At 35.9% G+C, this 23384-nt stretch overlaps 1 protein-coding gene across 2 annotated transcripts; it reads right to left on the bottom strand.

The window, feature by feature from the left end:
* Window positions 1–176: 176 nt before the first annotated feature.
* prf1.5 (perforin 1.5) lies at window positions 177–6074 on the bottom strand. 2 transcript variants are annotated; one of them, XM_087792180.1, is made up of 5 exons: window positions 5834–6074; window positions 4310–4583; window positions 3970–4241; window positions 2213–2354; window positions 177–1423 (listed from the first exon to the last, which is right to left on the bottom strand). In XM_087792180.1, the coding sequence occupies exons 2-5, from the start codon at window positions 4574–4576 to the stop codon at window positions 539–541; spliced, it is 1566 nt and encodes a 521-aa protein (XP_087648306.1). In that variant the 5' UTR covers window positions 4577–4583; window positions 5834–6074; the 3' UTR covers window positions 177–538. The 2 variants fall into 2 exon arrangements, with proteins under 2 accessions (XP_087648306.1, XP_087648315.1); XM_087792189.1 differs by having other exon boundaries at window positions 5845–6074.
* Between the last annotated feature and the right edge of the window lie 17310 nt (window positions 6075–23384).

Below are 23384 nucleotides of genomic sequence, written 5' to 3'. Positions count from 1 at the left end.
TATATTTCCATTAACCTGTGGTAGTACATCTAATGTATTCTACATCTTATATATTTATTTCAGCCAATATATATATTGTTAATGCCAATTCAAGCTGGCAATTAGAAACAGGGTTGATGCGTATGTATGAAAAAAACAAAACATAAAAATGAACTTTTTTTTGTTCCATTAAATCTTGTGTAGGAAATGGTTTATTCTTAACACTGCACAATGAGGTGGGTGTGTCACTCAAAGTATCTAAAAAACAATCATCTATTATTATCATTATAACATCATAGCAGAAAATTGTTTCCACTGTTCCACCCAACACTGTCATACAGACATATAAAAACAAACTTAGACTTGAAAAACATACATAAAAAAGTGATTTTTGATCCTAACTATACAAAAAAAACTAAATGTACAAGTGACTAAGAAGCACAAGCTACACAGAGTAGGTTATAAAGAAGGATAAAAAACAAGTTAGAGTTTTTACAGAAGCATCTCTGAGGAGTTAAAAGAATAATAAAGCTGTTGACTTCATATCTAGAACGTCCTACTAAGCGTTCTGTGAGTAGCGTCCGCACCTGAACCCCGTCAGATACGCGTCACAGTTGAGGGTGTACGTGAAGTAAAGAACCCCTTTGTTGAGCTGGCAGCCCACGGAGTGGGTTCCTCTCTCCGGGAAGATCCTGCATCGACCCGCCACGTCGTTGTACAGCACGTCTCTGTCCCAGACCTCCAGCCTCAGCTCGTGGCCCACGTCCACGGACCCGAAGAACAGGGTGGTGTTCCACACGGGGTTGTTGTCGTCCATGATGGTCTCCGTCTCCTCGTACATGCTGTTGTAAAAGATCTTCACGTAGGCGTCCGTCTTGGTGAAGGTGTCGGCCTTCAGGTTGGCGGCCCGCTTGATCTTCAGCGCCAGGGTTCCCCTCCCGGCCCGCAGGGGGCAGCAGTTGTGGTCCAGGTTGGCAGTCGGGGAGCAGTTCTTGAAACCCGCCTGGTCCTCCTGCAGCTTGTTGGCCTCGATGTACTGGGTGACGACATCTCTGAGGTTGGCTCTGATCTGAGGGTCCTCCACCAGGAGATGCAAAGGGAAGATGGCGTAGGAGACCACGTCGGGGTTGTCCTGGAGGCTGTTCATCCAGTTGTAGTAGGCCTCGGTGGGGTCCTGGTGGTGGAGGACGTCCGGCAGGTACCGCTCGCCGCCGATCACCTCGATCTTGTTGGCCATGAAGCCCTGGTAGAAGCCGGTGCTCGTGTTCCCCTTCAGCATCCGCTCGCATTTGTTGGAGAAGGAGGCGTTGGCGGGAAGGATGCCCAGGGACACGCGGAGCTCCAGGTTCAGGCAGGTTTTGATGTCGGACTCGGAGAATCCCTGCAGGGTGGCCTGGCAGCTCCTGAGGGCGGTGATGCGCCGCACTTTACCCCCGAGGTGCACCTGGAGGGGGGGAAACACAAATGACTTAAACCTTTGTGTTTTCGGGGCTCCGGGTCACCTTGACCCTGAGATAACACAAGGGTTAAAGAAGTATTAAAAGTGTCAGGTTTTTTTTATTGAAATGTTTTTTCATTGTTTCTGAATAATTGAAATCAATAATTTAACATTGAAAGGTTTGAATTTGTTTTTTAAAATAATTTAATTAAATGATTTGTACATTAAAATACTACATTTTAATAATTGTATACAATTTAAAAAATATATTTTTAGAAATATATATATATATATTTTACACATAGATATTGTAATTCCAATAATTTGAAATTAAATCATCTATAATCAATATTTTCCAATTAGTAGCCTTTTAAATAATTTAATAAATATATATACATATATACTTTTTTTTTTTTTACTTGATTATTCAGAAAAATATATATTCAACCTTTAAATAAACAAATGATTGAATTCAATTATTTCAAAAAACAATAAAGAATTCAAAAGTTTAAGTTTTTAACCTTAAGCCTAACATTTGAAATCTAAACCCTGTTAACAAATGTGTTTGTGGTATCCCTTGTGTAATCTCTAGGTCAAAGGTCAACGACCTCCCTGGCTTCCATAAATACATATGCAGTGGTGGAGGTCGTTCATCTTGACCCAGAGACTACACAAGGGATACCACAAACACATTTGCATTGAGGCCACTGGGTCAACTTGACCCCTGATCTAGCACAAAGGTTGAATTCAACGTCTGATATTCTGTCGCCACGGATACGCATCCAAGCCTGAGACCTGGTGGATGTAGTGAGTCCCGTAGGTGTCGATGAGGCGTCGGTACAGAGCTCGCTGCTGGCTGGTGTCCAGAGCCCGCGGGAGTCTCCTCAGATGTTTGCTGAACTCCACGCTCAGCTCGGGATGATCGGCCAACCTGTAGCTGCGGAGGAAAGACAACTTTTAAAAAAGATCTTTATTTTTAGAAGCGGTTCGTCTAGTCGTGAACCACTGACCCAGTTCGAGGCTGCGGTGTTTTGTTGTTGAACGCAGATCACATTTTTCTCTTGACCCACTTTTAGAATCGAATTTAAGCTCGTTCGGCAGATTAGTCATGTTTCAATCCAACCCACTGCGTTTCTCAGCATAAACAGATCTGCTGTTGTTTACTGCATGTTATCGTCTGTGTGACTGATTGTTTTCTTTCACTGCTTATCAGTCAATACTACATTTCACTGCTACACTTAAACATGTCTTTATGTTTATGGTGTAGTGAGATAGAACAAAAGAGTTACTGTGTCTTTAACAAAGACAAAGAAAAAACACACAAAAAGAGCGCAGACAAGCTTCCACACGCATTTTTGAAAGCCAATATAATTATCCTGTCTCTACAGACAATACAGAAGATGCACAAAACAGAAGGAAAACAGAAAAAAAGAAGCACTATCGCCCTCTATTGACAGTGACAAAACCCTCAAAATATTCCTATATCCGGATGGATTTCCAAAAACAAGACCATAATTCAAACAATTTTGAAATAAATAGCATTTAAATAGCATTTACTGATATTCTGACTTATATTGCTAATAGTCTCAGATAAGTAGATGACAATGACCTCCTTGGCAGAGGTAACAATGAGCATTATCTGTGAAGATGTTGAGCTCGACTCCGTTAAATTAAAAATGTTAAATTAACATTGTTTAGTAACCTGATTATCCTTAAATTGGATTTAAATGTTGTTATTCTATTAAGTATTGGATTATTATATTGAAGAATTGAGTCCAATAATTTGTATATTAAAAGGTTGAATAAAGAATCGAATTAGAATACTTGAATGTATTCCAAATCAATGCATTTTTACACATTAATTTTTATATTCCATTTTTTATTCCGAATTCATGTTTTTTTAATTAGTAGCCCCATAAATTCAATATAAAAATGTTGGTATAATAGAGCTACCAGAAAATTTTGTTAGAGCTTCTTGGTCATGTGATCAAGTCGCTTGGTACTGTTTTAGAATTGTCTTTTATATTGAAATCATTTAAAAGACCACGATTTTAAAAATGTTGAATTTAATTATAATTTTTTAATCATTATTGGAATTCAAAATCATAATATATGTGTAGAAAAAGTTATAAATTATTTAATTAAATGATTAAAAAATAATAATAATAATAATTAAATGCTTAAAAAAACAACTTCTTTAAATAAAAATAAAATAAAATATAATAAAATAAAATAAAATAAAATAAAATAAAATAAAATAAAATAAAATAAAATAAAATAAAATAAAATATATTGAATTACAATGAACAAACAAAAGACATTACATTTCCTCATGTTACAAACAATGAAGTAGCTTTGTATCAGGTACTTCTGCTTTCTTTAAAAGTACTTATTAGAAACTGTCATTTTCCTTACATTTATATTTTGTAATTTAGTATTTTTTAAATTACAGTAGTATTGAGTAAAAAACTAATTTATTAAAAAAGTGAACTAGTGAGAGATTTTAAGGTTTCATTATGTCTTAGCATAATCTGCTCTGTAGTTGTTATTACCTGTAGCGAGTGCAGCTGATCTCCTGGATGACGAACGTGGCCTTGTTCATGCTGTGCTGCGAGCGAGCGAACTTGGCCAAGTCCGAGCGACTCCCTCCCAGGACCGCCTTGCCGATCTTCTCCAGACTCAGGTCCACGTCCCAGTTGTTGTTGACCAGCGAGTTGGAGCTGCGCAGCAGGGAGTCCACGGAGTGATGCACGGCGCCGGTCAGCTGCTTGCTGCAGCGGTTGAAGGGCCTCCAGTCCAGGACGGCCGCCGGCAGCCTCTGGAGCTGCGACCCGGGGAAGGAACAGACTTCAGCTTTGGATCAGGTGCGCCTCACTGGTGTGTTGAGGTCACCTGTCCGTCATGGTAGCGGTTCGGGCACAGGGTACAGGTGCGGTTCTCACTGAGGTGACCTTTGACATTGATGACGTACGCTCCGGTCCGATGCATCCGCACCACGTCGAAACCTTCTCCGGCCAGATTGTAGCCCGGAACAAAAGAGGCCTTCTCGCACTCGGGGCCCTGGACCGTCCGACAACCGACCACCTGCTGGACCTCAGTTACCAGTGACCACAGCAACACCAGCAGCGCCACCTGGCTGCTGCCTACTGCCGCCGACATCCCTGCACTGATGGTGAAACATATTAAAAAACATTTTCCTACTTGATTATTAACAATATTATTTGTTATTGTGAGCCAGGTGTGGTTTAAACTAGTTTCTGAAAGAGAAAATAATTTATATGTATTGAATATAATTGTCTGAAAGATGTTTTGTTTCAGAAAAAGATGGTATTTTCTTTGAAATGACGCTCGTTTCAGTCAAGTTTACTCCAAAAAAAACAACCTATAAACGTGAAAATGAGTAAAACACAAACTATATGAGGCCATCTTGTTCTGAATCATCTCGCTGATTCAGCGTAATGATGAGATATACTAGTTTACTTTGGATCTGAAAATATAATGCAGACTCTAAACTGATCCGGGGAAAGAAAAAAAAAAAGTTGGGGACCCTTGTTTATATTACTGACCATGAATAGATCTGAAAGTAAGAACCAGCATTTTAAAGTTGATCCTGAAAGAAACTGGCAGCCAGCGAAGAGATTTAAGGATCGGAGAAATGTGAGTTCTTCTACTAGAGCGGCTCAGAATTCTCTCTGCATAGTTTTGTATTAACTGCAGGCTTTGTTTAGACACGAAAATAAACTGTTACAATAGTCTAAACGAGAAGATACAAACGCATGGAAAATTGCAAAGGAAAATGCAGTGACATTGTAATAGACACAACAATTGTGTTACATTTGTATGTAAAGCTATGAGGGGGGAAATAAAATCTAATTTACCAAAGGATTAATATCTATCTGAATAAATCATGATTTTCACACAACAAATTATACATAAAATAAAAAAAAGATTAAGTTTTAAATGCCATAATTTTGTGAATTAAAATTTGGCTAAAAAATTGTATATGTCCAACTTTTGTGTGGGACTTGTCCTTACATTATATTGTTAAATAAATAAATATAGTTTTGAATCTTTTTTCAAGTACTTTTGGACACTTTACAAACATACTGTATCTGGGTATTTTTGGGGTAGAAGCAGAATTTTTACCATTTAATTCTGCCTCATTCAGTCCAAATTCCACTAAAACCTTGAGTTTAATTGAATGTATTGTGTCAAGTTTTAATTGTATCAGGTGAGCTGAGTGTGATCTTTATTTTTATAATTAGTTCAATTAAACTCTGTGTTTTATTCTTGTTTTATTCTAGTGTAAAAGTCACTCACTGAAAGCCTGGTTTGAATTGTCACATTCATCGTGTCATTTTTCTCTGAATGCAAAAGGTTTTCAAGCATAAAAAGTTGAAAATAAAACCATCTTACCTTCACTTTACCTTTTTTATTTCAAGAACCTTCCGACCGTGAACCAGAGATGATCCAAAAGATGAACTTCTTCTCTTGTTACGCACATTAATGTTCCCGAGCTGAGGTCACTGTGGACAGATCTTCGTCTCGCTGCACTGTTTTTCAAAGTCTGTCCTCTTTTATGTGTTTCGCCCTTAAAAAAAAAGAAAAAAAAGAAAAAGAAAGTCGCCTCCGGCTCCTTCTTTCTCCCTCTTTCCCTCTCTCTCTCTCTCTCTCTCTCTCTCTCTCTCTCTCTCTCCACGCCTCCAGCTGTGATTTCCTCAGCGTGACAAGAGTTTGTTTTCGGTCCAAGTTCGGCCTCTACGTTTCCCCGGCAGCTGTGCAGGAGTGGGGGAGGACGAGATTCTGTTCCAGCCCAGAGGATGCACATGAAGCACCTTTTACTGGAAGTGCAGGCATGTTGTCTTTTGTGTGGCGCTGAGCCGGCCTGTCTGTGTGGTGATAACAGCAGAGAATGTTGAGGTCACGAGCGTTGATGCCGTCTTTGTAGGTGGAAGAAAGAAAGACCTTGTTTGCATGTTGGTGACTCATGTACGTGAACATATAGATCCTGCTTTTACGACGTGTCTTCTTGTGTCGTCCACAATCTGTGTTCCAGTCAGGTTGGCTACTCTCTCGTAGGTCCTACAGAACTCTTCTTCTGGCCTCAAAATGACCGCCATGTACTGCTTTGTGTCCGGACTAAGGCCCCATTTGTCTCCATAATAGTCGTCCTTGTTCCTCAAGATCAACCCCCAAAACTAAGGATTTGGCGACCATCATCATCATCAAGTTGTCCATTAGCATCAACATAAAATGCAGCAACAGTTTTATATCCTTAGCGTGGGCTTGCGGCGTTTTTTTTTTTTACGATTATCTACTGCCAGGCGCAAAAATGTCGGAGAATAATTTTTTCGACACATGGTTATACTTCTTGATCAAACTCAGGATTGTAGAATATACTGAATACAGGTATTGTTGTAGGTTAGCTTGACTAGCCGACAACATGCTAACGTAACAAGTTCAAATTAGCGCTAGTAACTTTAAAACATTAATAATGTATTAATCCATTAGAGATAAAGCCTTTAAGCATGTATTGTTTTAGGTTAGCTTGACAAGCCCAGCACATGCTAATGTAACAAGTTCACATTAGTGCTAGTAACGTTAAAAGATTAATGTTGTATTAATCAATTAGTGATAAAGTTTTCAAGTGTGTATTGTTGTAGGTTAGCTTGACTAGCCGACCACATGCAAATGTGATAAGTTCACATTAGCGCTAGTAACGTTAAAACATGAATATTGTATTAATCCGTTAGTGATAAAGTCTATAAGCGTGTATTGTTGTAGGTTAGCTTGAAAAGCCCAGCACATGCTAAAGTAACAGGTTTACATTAGCTCTAGTAATGTTTAAACATTAATGTTTTATCCATCTACTAGTAAAAAGAAAAGTCTTAAAGCGTGTATTGTTTTAGGTTAGCTTTACTAGCCGACAACATGCTAACATAACAAGATCAAATTAGCGCTAGTAACTTTAAAACATTAATATTGTATTAATCCATTAGAGATAAAGCCTTTAAGCATGTTGTTTTAGGTTAGCTTGACAAGGCCAGCACATGCTAACGTAACAAGTTCACATTAGTGCTAGTAACGTTAAAAACATTAATGCTATATTAATCAATAAGTGATAAAGTTTTCAAGTGTGTATTGTTGTAGGTTAGCTTGACTAGCCGACCACATGCAGATGTAACAAGTTCACATTAGTGCTAGTAACGTTAAAACATGAATATTGTATTAATCCGTTAGTGATAAAGTCTATAAGCGTGTATTGTTGTAGGTTAGCTTGACAAGCCCAGCACATGCTAAAGTAACAGGTGTACATTAGCTCTAGTAATGTTTAAACATTAATGTTTTATCCATCTATTAGTGAAAAAGTCTTAAAGCGTGTATTGTTTTAGGTTAGCTTGACTAGTTGACCACAACAAGTAACAAGTTCAAATTAGTGCTAGTAATGTTAATATTGTATCAATCTATTAGTTGTGGAGTTTTTAAGCGTGTTTATTATTTTAGGTTAGCTTGACTAGCTGACCACATGCTAATGTGACAAATTTACATTAGCGCTAGTAATATTTGAATGTTAATGTCTTAGCCATCTATTAGTGATCAAGTCTTAAAGCATGTATTGTTTTAGGTTAGCTTGACTAGCCGACCACATGCTAATGTAACAAGTTCATATTAGAGCTAGCAACATTTAATTTTAATATTGTATTAATCCATTAGTTATGAAGTCTTTGAGCGTGTATTATTTTCGGTTAGCTTGCCTGGTCGACCACAAGCTCACGTTACAAGTTCACAGTAGTGCTAGTAACATTTTAACGTTAATATTGTATCAATCCATTAGTGATAAAGTCTTTAAGCATGTATTGTTGTAGGTTAGCTTGCCTGGCTGACCAATAGCTAACGTAACAAGTTCCCATTAGCACGTTAAAACCTTAATATTGTATCAATCCATTAGAGATGAAGTCTTTAGGCCCATTTTTTGGGGGGGCCAAAAAGGCCAAAAACAGTTGTGTGCTGAAAAACTAAAATATAGCTTTGTTGCTGAAATATTAAGCAAGTTACAGCCTTTTAAAAGTTTTCGGTCTTCTTTTAACCCTTTATAGCTTCTGCGTGGTTTCTCGAGATCTTTCACGATGTGCCGAAAAATGGCCTTTGCATTTTTCTTGTAAATTATATATTATTAAATATTGTATTTGTGGTTTTGTATCTTATAAAAATAGCCCTTTTTTAAAGCCCAAAATGGTGTCAGAATTTTTGGTTTACTCCGAGGTGATGTTAGTGTTCTGACCCAACCTGGAAAACACATTCAAACCGGCCTTTGGCTTCTGTTTTAAATTGTGTTTGTCCCATTTACATTTTTACTTATGCTGCATGTCATCAGGTTTGGTTAAAGTTGAGCTTAACTCACAAAACCAGCAAATAAACCAGATAAAATCGCCTGCTTGAGATCTTGAGGTCTATGAAAGAAACAGTGACATTGTAATAGCCACAACATGTAAGTGTTCGGGGTGGTGTGCAAAGCTACAGGTGGACATAAGATAGAAGATTACAAAATATTAATAGAGTACTATAAAGTACTACCAGTATCTAAATCACGATTTATTTATTAATGTTTTTTTATTACCACAAAGTATTAAATAAAAAGAAAAATAGCTTCAGGACCCTTATTTTGTGAATGCATTAAAAAAAAAGAAGAAAAAAAAGGGAAATTTTTATTTACATGTGCATTTACATTTTAATAAAACATGAAAATCATTTGTCATTGACTCACAGATGGTGTAAATGTTCTGATCCTTCCTCACATTTCTTAACCAGCCTTTGGCTCCTGTTTTAATTGTGTTAATCCGATTAATAATTAGATTTCTGCTGCAAGTTCAACAAGTAATCGTCACACTGGCACTAAGAGTGTGTTTGTAGAATCTGAAAGTGAGCAGGACATTAGCTAGGGGCCACTCATATTACCCATAATGCAAAGCAACTATTCTTGACACACATTTGTGTAGAAAAAGTTTATAGAGTAAGTAAGTAAGTAAGTAATTTATATTTATATACCGCTTTTCTAGAACACGGTCACAAAGCGCTTAAACAATCAAGAAAAAAATTAATAAATAAAAAATACTCCAGAAATATATAATAAAAAGGTCAAGATAACACCGAGAACAACACAGGAGTCCCAGAAAATCAAGGAAAAGCACAAATAAAAGTGTCTTAAGATGTTTCTTAAAGGAGTCAGTAGATCATCAAACACAGAAGAAGATCGTTCCAAAGCTTAGGAGCAACAGTCTGGAAGGATTTCTCTCCTCTGGTCCTGAACCGTGTGCGTGGAACCATCAGTAGATTCTGATCCACAGACCTCAGAGCCCGAGCTGGGGTGTAAGGCTGGATCAGATCACTGATGTAAGGAGGAGTCTGACCATGAATAGATCTGAAAGTAAGAACCAGAATTTTAAAATAGATTTTTTTTATAATTTTCGAGCAAGTTTCACCCGGATCTTTAGAATTTCCAGATTTAGGAAAATATATTTAAATATACATTTTTATTTTACTAAAACTGTTCCAGAAAAATTCAAGCATTTTCAGATACAAGTCTTAACCCTTGTCACCCTGACCCGGAGATAACACAAAGGGTTAAAGCAGAAGTACGTAACACTTTCACAATATTATTTTCTTTTCATATTTACTGTAATGACTGCTATTATTTTGAAATCTGGCTCAAATAGTCATGTATTGTGACCCGCAGGTTTGTTGTCTTAAAAATCGTTTTCATAATTACTGAGATGGGAATGTATTTATCTAGTTTAGTAACAAGTGTACATGTGGTATGTGGCAACGGAGGTTGCACGACATTGCTCTGACACAGGGGTAACACATGTGTTGCTGCTTTAAACTCATTGTTTTCCATGAAAATCTAATCAAAAGTTGTTAGATTCATTTAAAATATTTTAAACCTCAAGATGAAACCATCAACCAGACATTTTATCTACTTAAGGACTCACAATCGGATCAGTTTTAACAAACATTACTAGTTTATCTGCCATTATTTAAAAGATTGAATCATGTCTACAAGTGTCGCCCTTGGTAGCTGGGACAGCTCCCAATAGCATGTCAAAAAGAGTGGGATATAACGAATTAGTGATTAAAAATAGATAATTAAACGAGTCTTGAATCTGACTTGAATGTATTGGGTAATATTGTTGACCACTAGAGGGAGCCATTTATCAATCACCACCGTCACTGAACTGGACCTGACGTGAAACTGATGTTTCAACATCAATTCCATTTTTTTTCCCGTTTTTTCCCGAACTTTCTCCGGATTGTAAGAACCTGGATAATTCTTACCTATCTCCTTAATTACACTATGATTTATTATTAAAAACAACAAATTCTCAGTTTTATGATAAAAAAAAGAAGAGATTATTTATCAATCACTATTTGAGGGAGTTCTACTGACTTCATTTAGAATTTTATTTTAATTCCAAAATGTACCAGAAAATGCACAAATATAAGCCATTTATTAAGATAAACATGTAATACAATCACATAATTACCATTAGAACTATTTTTGACGCTGATAATCGACAACTTTTGGCTTCACACGCACTGAGACAATAAAAACAAATTATTTCTAAGAATAAAACAAGTATTTTAATTCACTCTCGTTATTTCTGACAGCAGCCTTCAAACACGCCCGGCGGGCGATAATCATCAGCAGCAGAAGACAATAAGGTCAGTAAAAATAGATATGATTCTCTCTCCCTCGGAGACAAGAGTTGTCATAGCAACATAAATAGCTCTCACATCCTGTCCTCGTGCTCTCCGGGGGTCGTCTCTGAACGAGCCGTCAAGAGGGGATCAAAACCAACGGAGAAAGTTGGGGTTCAAAGGTCACGCAGTGAAATTACGTAGCCATTAGTCGAGAAGTGGCTGTTGCTATGGGAACATGTTGGATTATTCGATTTTTTATCAGGTGTTTGATCTTCACCTGAAGTTTTTCACCATTAAAGTAAAGCAAATATGTTTTATTTATTGAAAAAACTTGTCATATAGAGGCTGTTTTTCTAAATTTCTTATTCAACTTCCTGTGTGTTTTCAGCCAACATGGCGACGTTTACTGGGGTCAAGCAGCAGGCCAACAGAGGACCACATAAAGCAGCATGCAAACAAAAATATAGCAGAAGCACACACTCAACAAACCACACACACACTTCGCTCTGACACCTGACCAGCGGCGTAACTCAATATGGTGGTAAAACTTAATGTGAGCTGCACATGTCAGACTCACTAGTGTGTGTGTGTGTGTGTGTGTGTGTGTGTGTGTGTGTGTGTGTGTGTGTGTGTGTGTGTGTGTGTGTGTGTGTGTGTGTGGCGGACGATCTTGGGACGAGCCGGGGAAAGTGATCAGTCGCAGCTATTCCTGCTCCCTCTGTTATCTGCATGTGACGAGAGTGAATGTTCCCGTGAACATGTGCGCTGCATGCGTACGGCTGAGAAGTTGTGTAACTTTCTCACATGCAGGTGTTTGGATGTATATATATTTAAAAAACAAACAACGGCTTTCGACCAGAGAAACTGTAGTAACTGTAGTTTTCAATCACCAGTTCCTTCATTAAAATAAAATGTTTTCTATTAAAAAAGATTGATTACATCAAAAATAAAACTGTATTTTCCAAAACAGTTTTATTTGGTGATTAAAGGAACCTTTTTTAAACGAAGCAACTTTTTTTTATAAGGCAAAATGTTTTGATCAAAGCATTTTTTGATGGAAGCAACTTTTTCTCAAACATGGCCCTTTTTTTTAGGCAATTTATTAGGATCAAAGCAACCTTTTTTGATCGAAGCAACTTTTTATATTAGGCAATTAATTTAATTTATTTACCTTTATTAGTCAAAGCTAGCTTTTTTCTTATCCTAGCAACATTTTTATCGAATCAACTTTTTTTTAAATGAAAGTTGTTGTTTTTTTGTTTTTTAACAAAGCAAATCTTTTTTTATTGAAGCAACTTTCCTTTTGTAAAAAAAATGTTTTGGATTAAAGAACATGTATTTCTATTTTAAATGTTTTTTTTAATGAAGCAGCTTTAAATAATTATAATAAGAAGAAGAAGAAACTAAACTACTCCCATACTAGCCTGATTCTATTTTCCACTTAAATATTTTTCCAAATCCAAAGATATATAAAGTCATTTTTATTGTGACCCATGCACCATTTTTCATTGATCTGAAGAATGAATCTTCACGGCCCGTAACGTACGACAAGCATCCGAGACATGATGTGTACATTTAAAAAATATATATATATTTTTATTGTCATAAAAATGTCTCCAATTGGATCCAGTAGTCCTACAGTAACCAAGCTAGCGCGTAAGGCATTCTTCTAAAAATCGAGTTGTTTTTTTAAAAGAACTTCAAAAAGAAAAGATGTGTTACTGTCCGGGAACCTTCCTGCTTGAGACCTTGGCTCCTAAATAATTTTAAATAAAAAGTATTGGTGTTTTGGACTTTATAAACATGTTAAACAGATACAAATCCCCCCAAAAAAACCCTGTAGCTTCTAAGCACGACATCACAAACCCTTCTTTTTCGTCTGGCTTGTCCAGTTCTCAAGCTGATCGGACACATTGGACCCAACGACCTTGGAGCTGGTGCTGAGAGACTCTCCGGTCCTGACGCCAGGATCCCACGTCCTGGAGTGACTCCCCAGGATCCGCCTCGCCTCATTACCTGCTGGACACACACAGGTTTCTGTTTCCCGGCTCACGTGTTCTTTCAACCAAATATAGTGAATCAAATTAGATGAAGTGGGTCGTGGTGTCGGAGCAGCACAAGTCTCAGGAGGTTCTGTTGGAGCCTCACGTGCTGGTGCTGGACCAGCTTGTCTTCGGTTCTGATTGATCGTTGAAGCAGCTGTTGAATCTTTAACAACCTTATTGTGTGTTTGCTTTTATCGCTGGCACTTTTTTTTTAATATATTTTGTTTAAAAAAAGGATTCAAAGCTATATTCACTTCAATTTAAAAAACAACAACTTCAAAACTTTTTTTTCTTCAAAATAAAAAAAACATTTTTGGGGGATTTAAGCCATTTCGTTTTTAATTGAAGCTATTTCTTATTGAAAATGTATATTTTTAAAGAATTCTTTTTTTTTTTTAACAGGGTTTTTTTTTTAATTAAAAATATATTTTTTGATTTAAATTTTTTTTTTGTTGAACTAAGTTTTTTTATATTGTCGCTGTTTCTTTATTAAAAATATATCTTTTGATTGAAAGTAAAAAAAATATTGAACCGAGTTTTTTTATATTGAAGCTCTTTTTTACTGAAAATATATTTGTTTTATGATTTTTTTTTTTATTGAAATGAGTTCATTTTTTAAATATTTAATTTTTTTCTTATTGAAAAAGTATTTGTTTAATGAATTTTTTTTTATTGAACTGAGTTTTTTTTTTATATTGTAATTCTTTTTAATTGAAAATATATTTGTTTAATGAAAGTTCTTTATTATTGAACTCTGTTTTTTTTTTTTATATTAAAGATCTTTTTATTGAAAATATATTTTTTGATTGAAGCAACTTTTAAGACAAAAAATATGCGACTAAATAAAAAAATATAACTTCAATTGAGGAAAACATTGTATTTCATTGACAAACATTGTTTTTTATTGAACTTCATTAAAATTGAAAACTATTGAAGCTACTTTTTAAACTTGAAAATATTTGTTTTCATTAAATAAAACTTTTTTTTTAATGAAAGCACATTTTTATCTGTTAATAAAGAAACTTCAGACTTTTTCTTGGATTAAAAAAAAAACACTAATAGAGTTTCAAACTTTCCTCACCAGGATCTCCGGTCGATCCCTTAGCTCCTTGAAAAAGATCTCATCGGTAGAACGTCACGAAGGTTCATCGATCAAGAAGCTCGTAACGTGTCTGCAGTTATTAGAGGTGTGTGTGTGTGTGTGTGTGTGTGTGTGTGTGTGTGTGTGTGTGTGTGTGTGTGTGTCATGTTTCACGAGTGACCCTGGCCCTGAGTGCCCACCAGTCCCTCACGGTTCACAGGGTGTGCTTACAGTTTGGTTTGCAAATGTGTCTGTGATTTCACGAGCCTCCCAACGTGTCCGTTTGACATTTGCAAAGAAACGACCCTCGACCCTCGACCCTCATCTCCCTCAAACTCTCCCTGTCGGTGCAAAAAAAATTCAAATCTTGAGTGACATTTGATCAGTTCTGAAGCTGACCTGGAACCTGGAACTGGATCTCCCAGCATGCATCACTTGGACGCGGTAAACGCGGCAGCTAAAAGATCAAGTTGGTGAAGAGAAGTCGGCGTCGACTGCTCTTGTATCCGCGACACTCCGGCCCACGCCAGTCGTGCTGCAGATGCAGAGGAAGGTGATTTATGAGCCACTTTATCAACATTTCTTCAAAAACACCACAAGAGTGGGTTGATATGATGCGTCAGCAGCGCCTCGTGGCAGATGCTCGTTCAGTTCAGTTGAAGAGGAGCTCGCGCTTCACATCAACCGAGAATGGGTTTGAAAAAAATGTAGAAAATCCATTCAAAATGATCATTTTTAAACAAAAAAAGCCTTTGATACTATACATTTCATTTTAAATATATACAGTATATTATTTTAAATTATTTAAAATGTATCTCTTGCTCTTAAATATCACCCCTTAAATACCTTTTACAAATACACTGTTTCTTGTATCACTCTAGTCCTTGCAGGAGCCGAGGTCTCAAGCTTTTGATATGATTAATTAACCTTTTTTATAGGTTGTTAGATGGTTCATTTCAACACCTCTTAACACATTACAGACAAACTATTTAAAGTACGTTTTTTGTTGTTGTTTATTTTTCTATATCTGTAATACAAAGTGAAGGCCATGCTAATCATGCTAGCTTAGCAAAGTTGATAACAGTGCTAGCTTAACAGTGCTAGCTTCTGTGCTCTGGGGTGAAATGTACCACCCCGTAAAATTTATACGTATAATCTAAATTATGTTCATCTCCGATAAAATCACATATCTAAACCTTTTTCAGTTTTATCTTGACCTTTAAAGTATATATTTTATTGAGTATTGTTTTGATTGTTTAAGCGTGACCCTGGATTGGAAAAGCGCTATATAAATAAAAATGACTTACTTACTTTTAATGTTTAATTAGCATTAGCATGTTAGCCTTTTGTCTCAAATAGACTGCATTTTGTGTGTTACACGCTGGTGAAAATGACAATATTAATTATGTATACATGCCTACGATAATAATAAATAAATAAATAAATAAATCCATATTTTTTTGCAGATCATATGTAAATAGTTTGTGTTTTTACTCATTTACAAACGTTTTTTTTGTGAGTTTAATTAAAACAATTGTACTTTGAGTTGGGTACTTTTCTTTAGGACGCCACGAGAGACGTTGTCTCCGGGTGGATGAGGAAGGTTCCTAGTGTTCTCCCAGAAGATCTGTGTGAGGACAGGAGAGTCTGAACAACCTTCTCTCAGCGACACACTAACAGCTGCACGACTCCTGAGAACAGAGTTACCTGGACTGAACCCAGAGGAGCACGAGGTTGAAGAACCACAAACAAATGATTCCAGTTAATGAGTCGATTAGTGCGGACACACTCTTCACTACACACACACTTCACTACACACACTCTTCACTACACACACACTTCACTACACACACTCTTCACTACACACACTCTTCACTACACACACTCTTCACTACACACACACTTCACTACACACACTCTTCACTACACACACACTTCACTACACACACTCTTCACTACACACACACTTCACTACACACACACTTCACTACACACACACTTCACTACACACCGAGTGTGTGTTGACTCTCGGTCGTCCTCACAACATTTCACACAAACACCAGAAGATTGAGACTTCAGAGCCTGGCACGTCACCACCTTCTCATTGAGACGTGTGAGTGTGTGTGTGTGTGTGTGTGTGTGTGAGTGTGAGTGTGTGTGTGTGTGTGTGTGTGTGTACTTTTGTTTGTAATCACTGCCATGCCAGCTAATTCTCCCGCTATTTATACGTGTGATGTTTGGACAGCTGACCGGAGAAGTGGAAAGTCTTGATGACAGTTTAGAAGAGATCGCACAAACACACACACACACACACACACACACACACACACACACACACACACACACACACACACACACACACACACACACACACACACACACACACACACGTGCACACCCACATGCACACACACTCTCACTCTCACACACACATACATGCTCACACACACACACTCTCACTCTCATGCTCACATACACACTCTCTCTCTGCCACACACACATACACACACATTATCTCTCTCATACACACTTCTAGACACTCACACACTATTAAACCTAGACACCCACACGCACATTCTATCTCACACACACACTTCTAGACATGCAGAAAAGCACGCACATACACACATGCATGCCAACACACATAAGCACACACACACACACACATACACACACACATACAGATAAAGATACAGATTCAGACACACAAGAACATACACACACGAAAGCGCACACACGTACACAGGTGCTATAACCTACAGACATGCACACGCATACATGCACACAAATATACACATACATGCACATACATGCACTTGCGCACAAGCGAACATACTCACAGACACGCGCACATACACACAGTGTGCATGCAAACACACACAGACAACTTTAATTAAAAGTTGTCTGTGTGTGTGCTTTGTCTTTTGTGTGTGTGTGTCTTTGCGTGTGCACAGTTTCTTCTTTATTTGTGTGTGCATGTATGTGTGTGTGTGCAAGTGTGTTAGTGTGTCAGCATTTGTGTAATCATGTATGTGTGCAAGTGTGTATGTGTGAGTGTGTTTGTATGTGTATATGTATGTAATAATTTGTGTGTGTATGTGTAGAAACTGGAAGCCAGTGAAGAGTTTTAAGGATGGGAGAAATGTGAGTTCTTCTACTAGAGCAGGTCAGAATTCTCGCTGCAGAGTTTTGTATTAACTGCAGGCGAGACAGATCATTCATATGTTTTTAATCGTGTGTGTATGTAGGTGTGTGTAATCATGTGTATGTGCAAGTGTTTGTGTATGTGTGTGTAATCATGTGTATGTGCAGGTGTGTGTGGGGGTGTGTGTGTGTGTGTGTGTGTGTGTGTGTGTAATCATGTGTATGTGTAAGTGTGTGTGTGTGTGTAATCATGTGTATATGTGTGTGTGTGTGTGCATGTGCATGTGTGTGTGTAATCATGTGTATGTGTGTGCATGTGTATATGTGTGTGTGTAATCATGTGTATGTGTAAGTGTGTGTGTGTGTGTAATCATGTGTATGTGCAGGTGTGTGTGTGTGTAATCATGTGTATGTGCAGGTGTGTGTGTGTGTATGTGTGTGTAATCATGTGTATGTGTAAGTGTGTGTGTGTGTAATCATGTGTATGTGCATGTGTGTGTGTGTGTATGTGTGTGTAATCATGTGTATGTGTATGTGCAGGTGTGTGTGTGTGTGTATGTGTGTGTAATCATGTGTATGTGCAAGTGTGTGTAATCATGTGTATATGTGTGTGTGTGCATGTGTGTGCATGTGTGTGTGTGTGCATGTGTGTGTGTGTGTGTGTGTGCATGTGTGTGTGTGTGTGTGTGTGTGTGTGTGCATGTGTGTGTGTGTGTGTGTGTGTGTGTGTGTGTGTGTGTGTGTGTGTGTGTGTGTGTGTGTGCATGTGTGTGCATGTGTGTGTGTGTGCATGTGTGTGTGTGCGTGTGTGTGTGTGTGTGTGTGTGTGTGTGTGTGTGAGGGCCAGAAAAGGAGTGAGAGAGACAAAATGGCTTCAGACAGTATCAGCTTCACTCACTGATCCACATGTTAATTCCCTGCACATCTATTTCTGAGGCTCTTATGTAACGGCTCACGTTTTTCCAGCTCGACTCTGGACTGCAGCGTCTTCTCTTACAGCAGGTGCTGCATCCGTGTCATCACATCACGGTCCACACGCAGCACTGAGTGAAGCTGGGACACGGAACATTCACGGACCTGGGGTCACACTTTCACTGGGGGGGGGGCGTTAGGTGGAGGACCTCGGTCGAGCCCGGACTCAGAGCTCAGACGAGGTCCTCGGTTCAAAACCCAAACTGTCAACGAGCAGGACTCTATGGTTCAGAAGTCATCAGTTCACAGGTCCAATGATTACATTCTATTTAATTGTTAAATTCACAATATATTTTATAAAGTTTGAAACGATGAAGTCACAACAAAATATGAAATAACTAATAAAAGGTCAAATTTATTAAAATTTTATTCCAAAATGGACTTATTTTTAAAAAGTTAATTAATTGAGTTTTCTTTGTAGTTTTTTGTGTTTTAAGTCTTTGGAAATTAGTGTCAAAACCACAATATTACACATGCAATTATTTTTTATTATTATTGGAGTTTAAAAATTAAATTAAATAAATCTTAAATAATGTTATAAATATTTGTATTATATCAGTTTACAAGTCTATTAATTCCAAATGTTAAATTCATAATATATTTAATACAGTTTAAAACGATCAAATCACAATAAAACTGACTCATAAATGGTCAAATTAATTTACATTTTTATTCCAAAATAGACTCATTTTTAAAAAGTTAATTAATTTAGTTTTCTTTGCTTTTTTTGTGTGTTTTTAGTATTTGTAAATCACTGTCAAAACCACAATACAACACGCTTAATTATATTTATTATTATTGGAGTTTAAAAATGAATTAAAAATAAATCTTAAATAATGTTATAAATATTCGTATTATATCAGTTTACGAGTCATTCAATTCATTATATATTTAATACAGTTTAAAACGATTAAATCACAATAAAACATACTCATAAATGGTCAAATTAATTCACATTTTATTCCAAAGTACAGTCAAATAATTCGATTTTATTCTTTTTTTTTATAATTTGTTTTTTTTGTGTGTAAAATATTTGTAAACCACTATAAAAACTAATAATATGAGTATAATAGGTCGATTGATTCGATTCTATTTATATTTTTATTCATAACATTCATAACATATTTAATGAAGTTGAATAAAAATAGAAAACGACCAATAAATGCTTACATTTAATTTGAATGAAGGCAAACAGGAAGTGATGTCAGTGAAAGATGTGAGAATACTTTCAAAACGACTAAAAGTCGCTGCCATGGTAACGAGGAGGCGCGCGGGGTCACATGCAGGAGGTGCACGGCGGGGCCACGGGGAGCAGGGTTGTGTGTCTGGTGACTGAGTTCAACAGGAGGTATTGAGAGCTTAATGTAGGGCGTCCCTCCAAGCGGGCTTTATTCGGCCCTAAAGATAGACGCGACAGAAGTGGTTCTGAGCCGCTGCTGCTGCCAAAAGGCCGTGAAAATAAGCCTTTACGCGAAGCCTAGTGAGGAGAGACGAGCGGCTCGGGTTCACTTTCACAGATCAACATGTGATGGAACCTCAACTGCAGATCAACATGGAGGACGAAGAAGAGACGTGTGACAAGATGGTGGAGGTTTAATGAAATATAAAGTGTTTTTTAAAGACCTTTGATCTCGTTTTTATTTGGTTCATTCGCTACTTATGTTTAAAAGATAATTGATTGTCTTTTTAATAAAGGCAGACCTGTGGCCTAGGGGCCAAATATGGCCCTCTGACAACCTCTGTACGGCCACCTTTTCCAAAAATGTCATAGAATAAATCATATTTAAGTTTTTTTAATTAAATGATCAGATCCAGAAACATAAACTATTTGATGTTAAAAAAAATATAGATTTTTTTCTGCCCATTTCAAAAAAAAAAAACCAACCTTTCAAAAAAAAAAAAAAAAGTTTATTTATTAAATTATTATTTTTAAATATATAAATAATTTACCATATTAAAATTAAATTAAAATATAAAATCTTATATAACGTAAAATTAATTTAAATATGATAGTGTTTTTTTAATATCCTCAAAAATGTGTTGTTGAAAATAGAAATCATTTTCCATGTTAAAATGACATTAAAATATAAAATATAAAGCGTTTTTTTTAAACCCCTGAAATATTTATTTTAATCAACTCCATGTTCTTAATGTTTCCTGCTTTTGAGAATAAAGTCACTGTGTTTCTTTCCTATTATGTTTTTTAGAAAATAGAAATAATTTTCTGTCAAATAATTACAATTAAATATACATAAAACATTTTTTAATTGTAAATCCCTAAAAATGTCTTGTAAAGAAAGTGGTCACTGTAGTTCAAGATTATAAAAACATAATTATTATAAATAATTTTCCATTTAAAGATTACGATTCAATAAAAATGAAGTGTTTCAAAAAATTACTTAAATATGATTATAATCAATTCAGAGTTGATGTTTCCTGTGTCAGAGAATAAGGTCACTGTAGTTCTTCCCACGTTCATGTAAAAGAAAACATAGACGCCCCAAAACCCTGAAGAAAACTTATATACACACTGACACACATTAACTCCGTGTTCCTCAACACGTGCAGCTACACAGATGAAGTTACATGTTACATGAAGTTACATGTTAAATGAAGTTACATGTTAAATGAAGTTACATGTTACATGAAGTTACATGTTAAATGAAGTTACATGTTACATGAAGTTACATGTTACATGAAGTTACATGTTACATGAAGTTACATGTTAAATGAAGTTACATGTTAAATGAAGTTACATGTTACATGAAGTTACATGTTAAATGAAGTTACATGTTAAATGAAGTTACATGTTACATGAAGTTACATGTTAAATGAAGTTACATGTTAAATGAAGTTACATGTTACATGAAGTTACATGTTAAATGAAGTTACATGTTAAATGAAGTTACATGTTACATGAAGTTACATGTTAAATGAAGTTACATGTTAAATGAAGTTACATGTTACATGAAGTTACATGTTAAATGAAGTTACATGTTAAATGAAGTTACATGTTACATGAAGTTACATGTTAAATGAAGTTACATGTTAAATGAAGTTACATGTTACATGAAGTTACATGTTACATGACGTTACATGTTACATGAAGTTACATATTACATGAAGTTACATGTTAAATGAAGTTACATGTTAAATGAAGTTACATGTTACATGAAGTTACATGTTAAATGAAGTTACATGTTAAATGAAGTTACATGTTACATGAAGTTACATGTTACATGAAGTTACATATTACATGAAGTTACATGTTACATGAAGTTACATGTTAAATGAAGTTACATGTTAAATGAAGTTACATGTTACATGAAGTTACATGTTAAATGAAGTTACATGTTAAATGAAGTTACATGTTACATGAAGTTACATGTTAAATGAAGTTACATGTTAAATGAAGTTACATGTTACATGAAGTTACATGTTAAATGAAGTTACATGTTAAATGAAGTTACATGTTACATGAAGTTACATGTTAAATGAAGTTACATGTTAAATGAAGTTACATGTTACATGAAGTTACATGTTACATGACGTTACATGTTACATGAAGTTACATATTACATGAAGTTACATGTTAAATGAAGTTACATGTTAAATGAAGTTACATGCTACATGAAGTTACATGTTAAATGAAGTTACATGTTAAATGAAGTTACATGTTACATGAAGTTACATGTTACATGACGTTACATGTTACATGTTACATGTTACATGAAGTTACATGTTACATGAAGTTACATATTACATTAAGTTACATGAAGTTACATGTTACATGAAGTTACATGTTACATGTTACATGTTACATGAAGTTACATGTTACATGTTACAGACGCAGGTTTGCTCTGCAGACGGTCGACTCACGTCATGATGGAGGAGGAAACGTCTGCTCAGGTTTGAATTCATCCAGAAGCAGCTCAGTGACTCACAACATTTAAATAATAATAAAATAAAGATCAAGAATCTGTCGATGATCTGACGAGCAGAAGGAAGAGGATTAAACTACAACTGGAACCAAATGATATACTTAAATATGAACTAAACATTTATATGTATGATGAAGTTTGTATAGTATTTCTTAGTATAAATGAAAAATGTATTATGCAATTTAAAAAAATATATATATAATGGATGGATGGATGGATGGAGGGAGGGAGGGAGGGAGGGAGGGTTGGTTGGTTGGTTGGTTGGTTGGTTGGTTGGTTGGTTAGTTGGATGGATGGATGGATGGATGGATGGATGGATGGATGGATTTTTTGAGAAATGACAGGTTCATTGTTGACATAATAAAGACTTAAAGCTTCAACTGTGATAGTTATGATTCAGTAAGTTTTTCAGCAGATTTTAGCAGTTAAAAGACACAAATAAACACAACCTGGTCTCGTTTTATAACTGCTGTGATTGAGGTTTTATTCACCTTATTAAAGTTAAGTGAATATATAGAATAAAAACCATAATATAAACAGGGCCAGATTTGGACCATTTTGTTCGACTCAAGTGAGCTTGAAACGTTGAACTGGTGACGATACGAGTCAAAACATGTTTCAACAAACTCTAGAAAGATGGAAAGAAAACATCTATTAAGAAAGGCCCGGGGGCCACATGCGGCCCTTCCTGACCTGATTTACGCGCCCGCATAGGCCATAATAATACTATAATACTGACCATTTTGAAAGGTTTATGATGGCTATTTAACCATTTTATTACTGATTAAATGTAACTTGTTCCTTTTGATATATTTTTTTCATCCTTTTATTACACCTTTTTTTGTATTGTTAATGTTTTACATTTTTTGGGGAAAATAAAACGCACTTATATCACATTTTAAAGTGGAATTTATATTAAATGAAATATTATACTTGTTTTTTGTAGGTTTTACGTATTTCATTATTATTTTTAAGTCATATACCATCTTCTATTAATTTTAGAATCTTTTAATAAAATAAATACAATAATATAAAAATACAATAATATACAATCAGATTACCACTAAAGCTTAATTAACCTTTTA

Source organism: Callionymus lyra, chromosome 1 (assembly GCF_982586985.1).
Source record: "Callionymus lyra chromosome 1, fCalLyr1.hap1.1, whole genome shotgun sequence".
Lineage (NCBI taxonomy): Eukaryota > Metazoa > Chordata > Actinopteri > Syngnathiformes > Callionymidae > Callionymus > Callionymus lyra.
Note: the sequence above shows the minus strand (reverse complement) of the source record. Positions and strands in the feature narration are given on the sequence as shown.

Coding starts and splice junctions, on each gene's coding strand:
- prf1.5 (XM_087792180.1), bottom strand. CDS start 4,576: ATGTCGGCGGCAGTAGGCAGCAGCCAGGTGGCGCTGCTGGTGTTGCTG. Junction 4,242..4,309: donor ACCGCTACCATGACGGACAG/GTGACCTCAACA, acceptor CCCGGGTCGCAG/CTCCAGAGGCTGCCGGCGGC. Junction 2,355..3,969: donor ATCAGCTGCACTCGCTACAG/GTAATAACAACT, acceptor TTTCCTCCGCAG/CTACAGGTTGGCCGATCATC.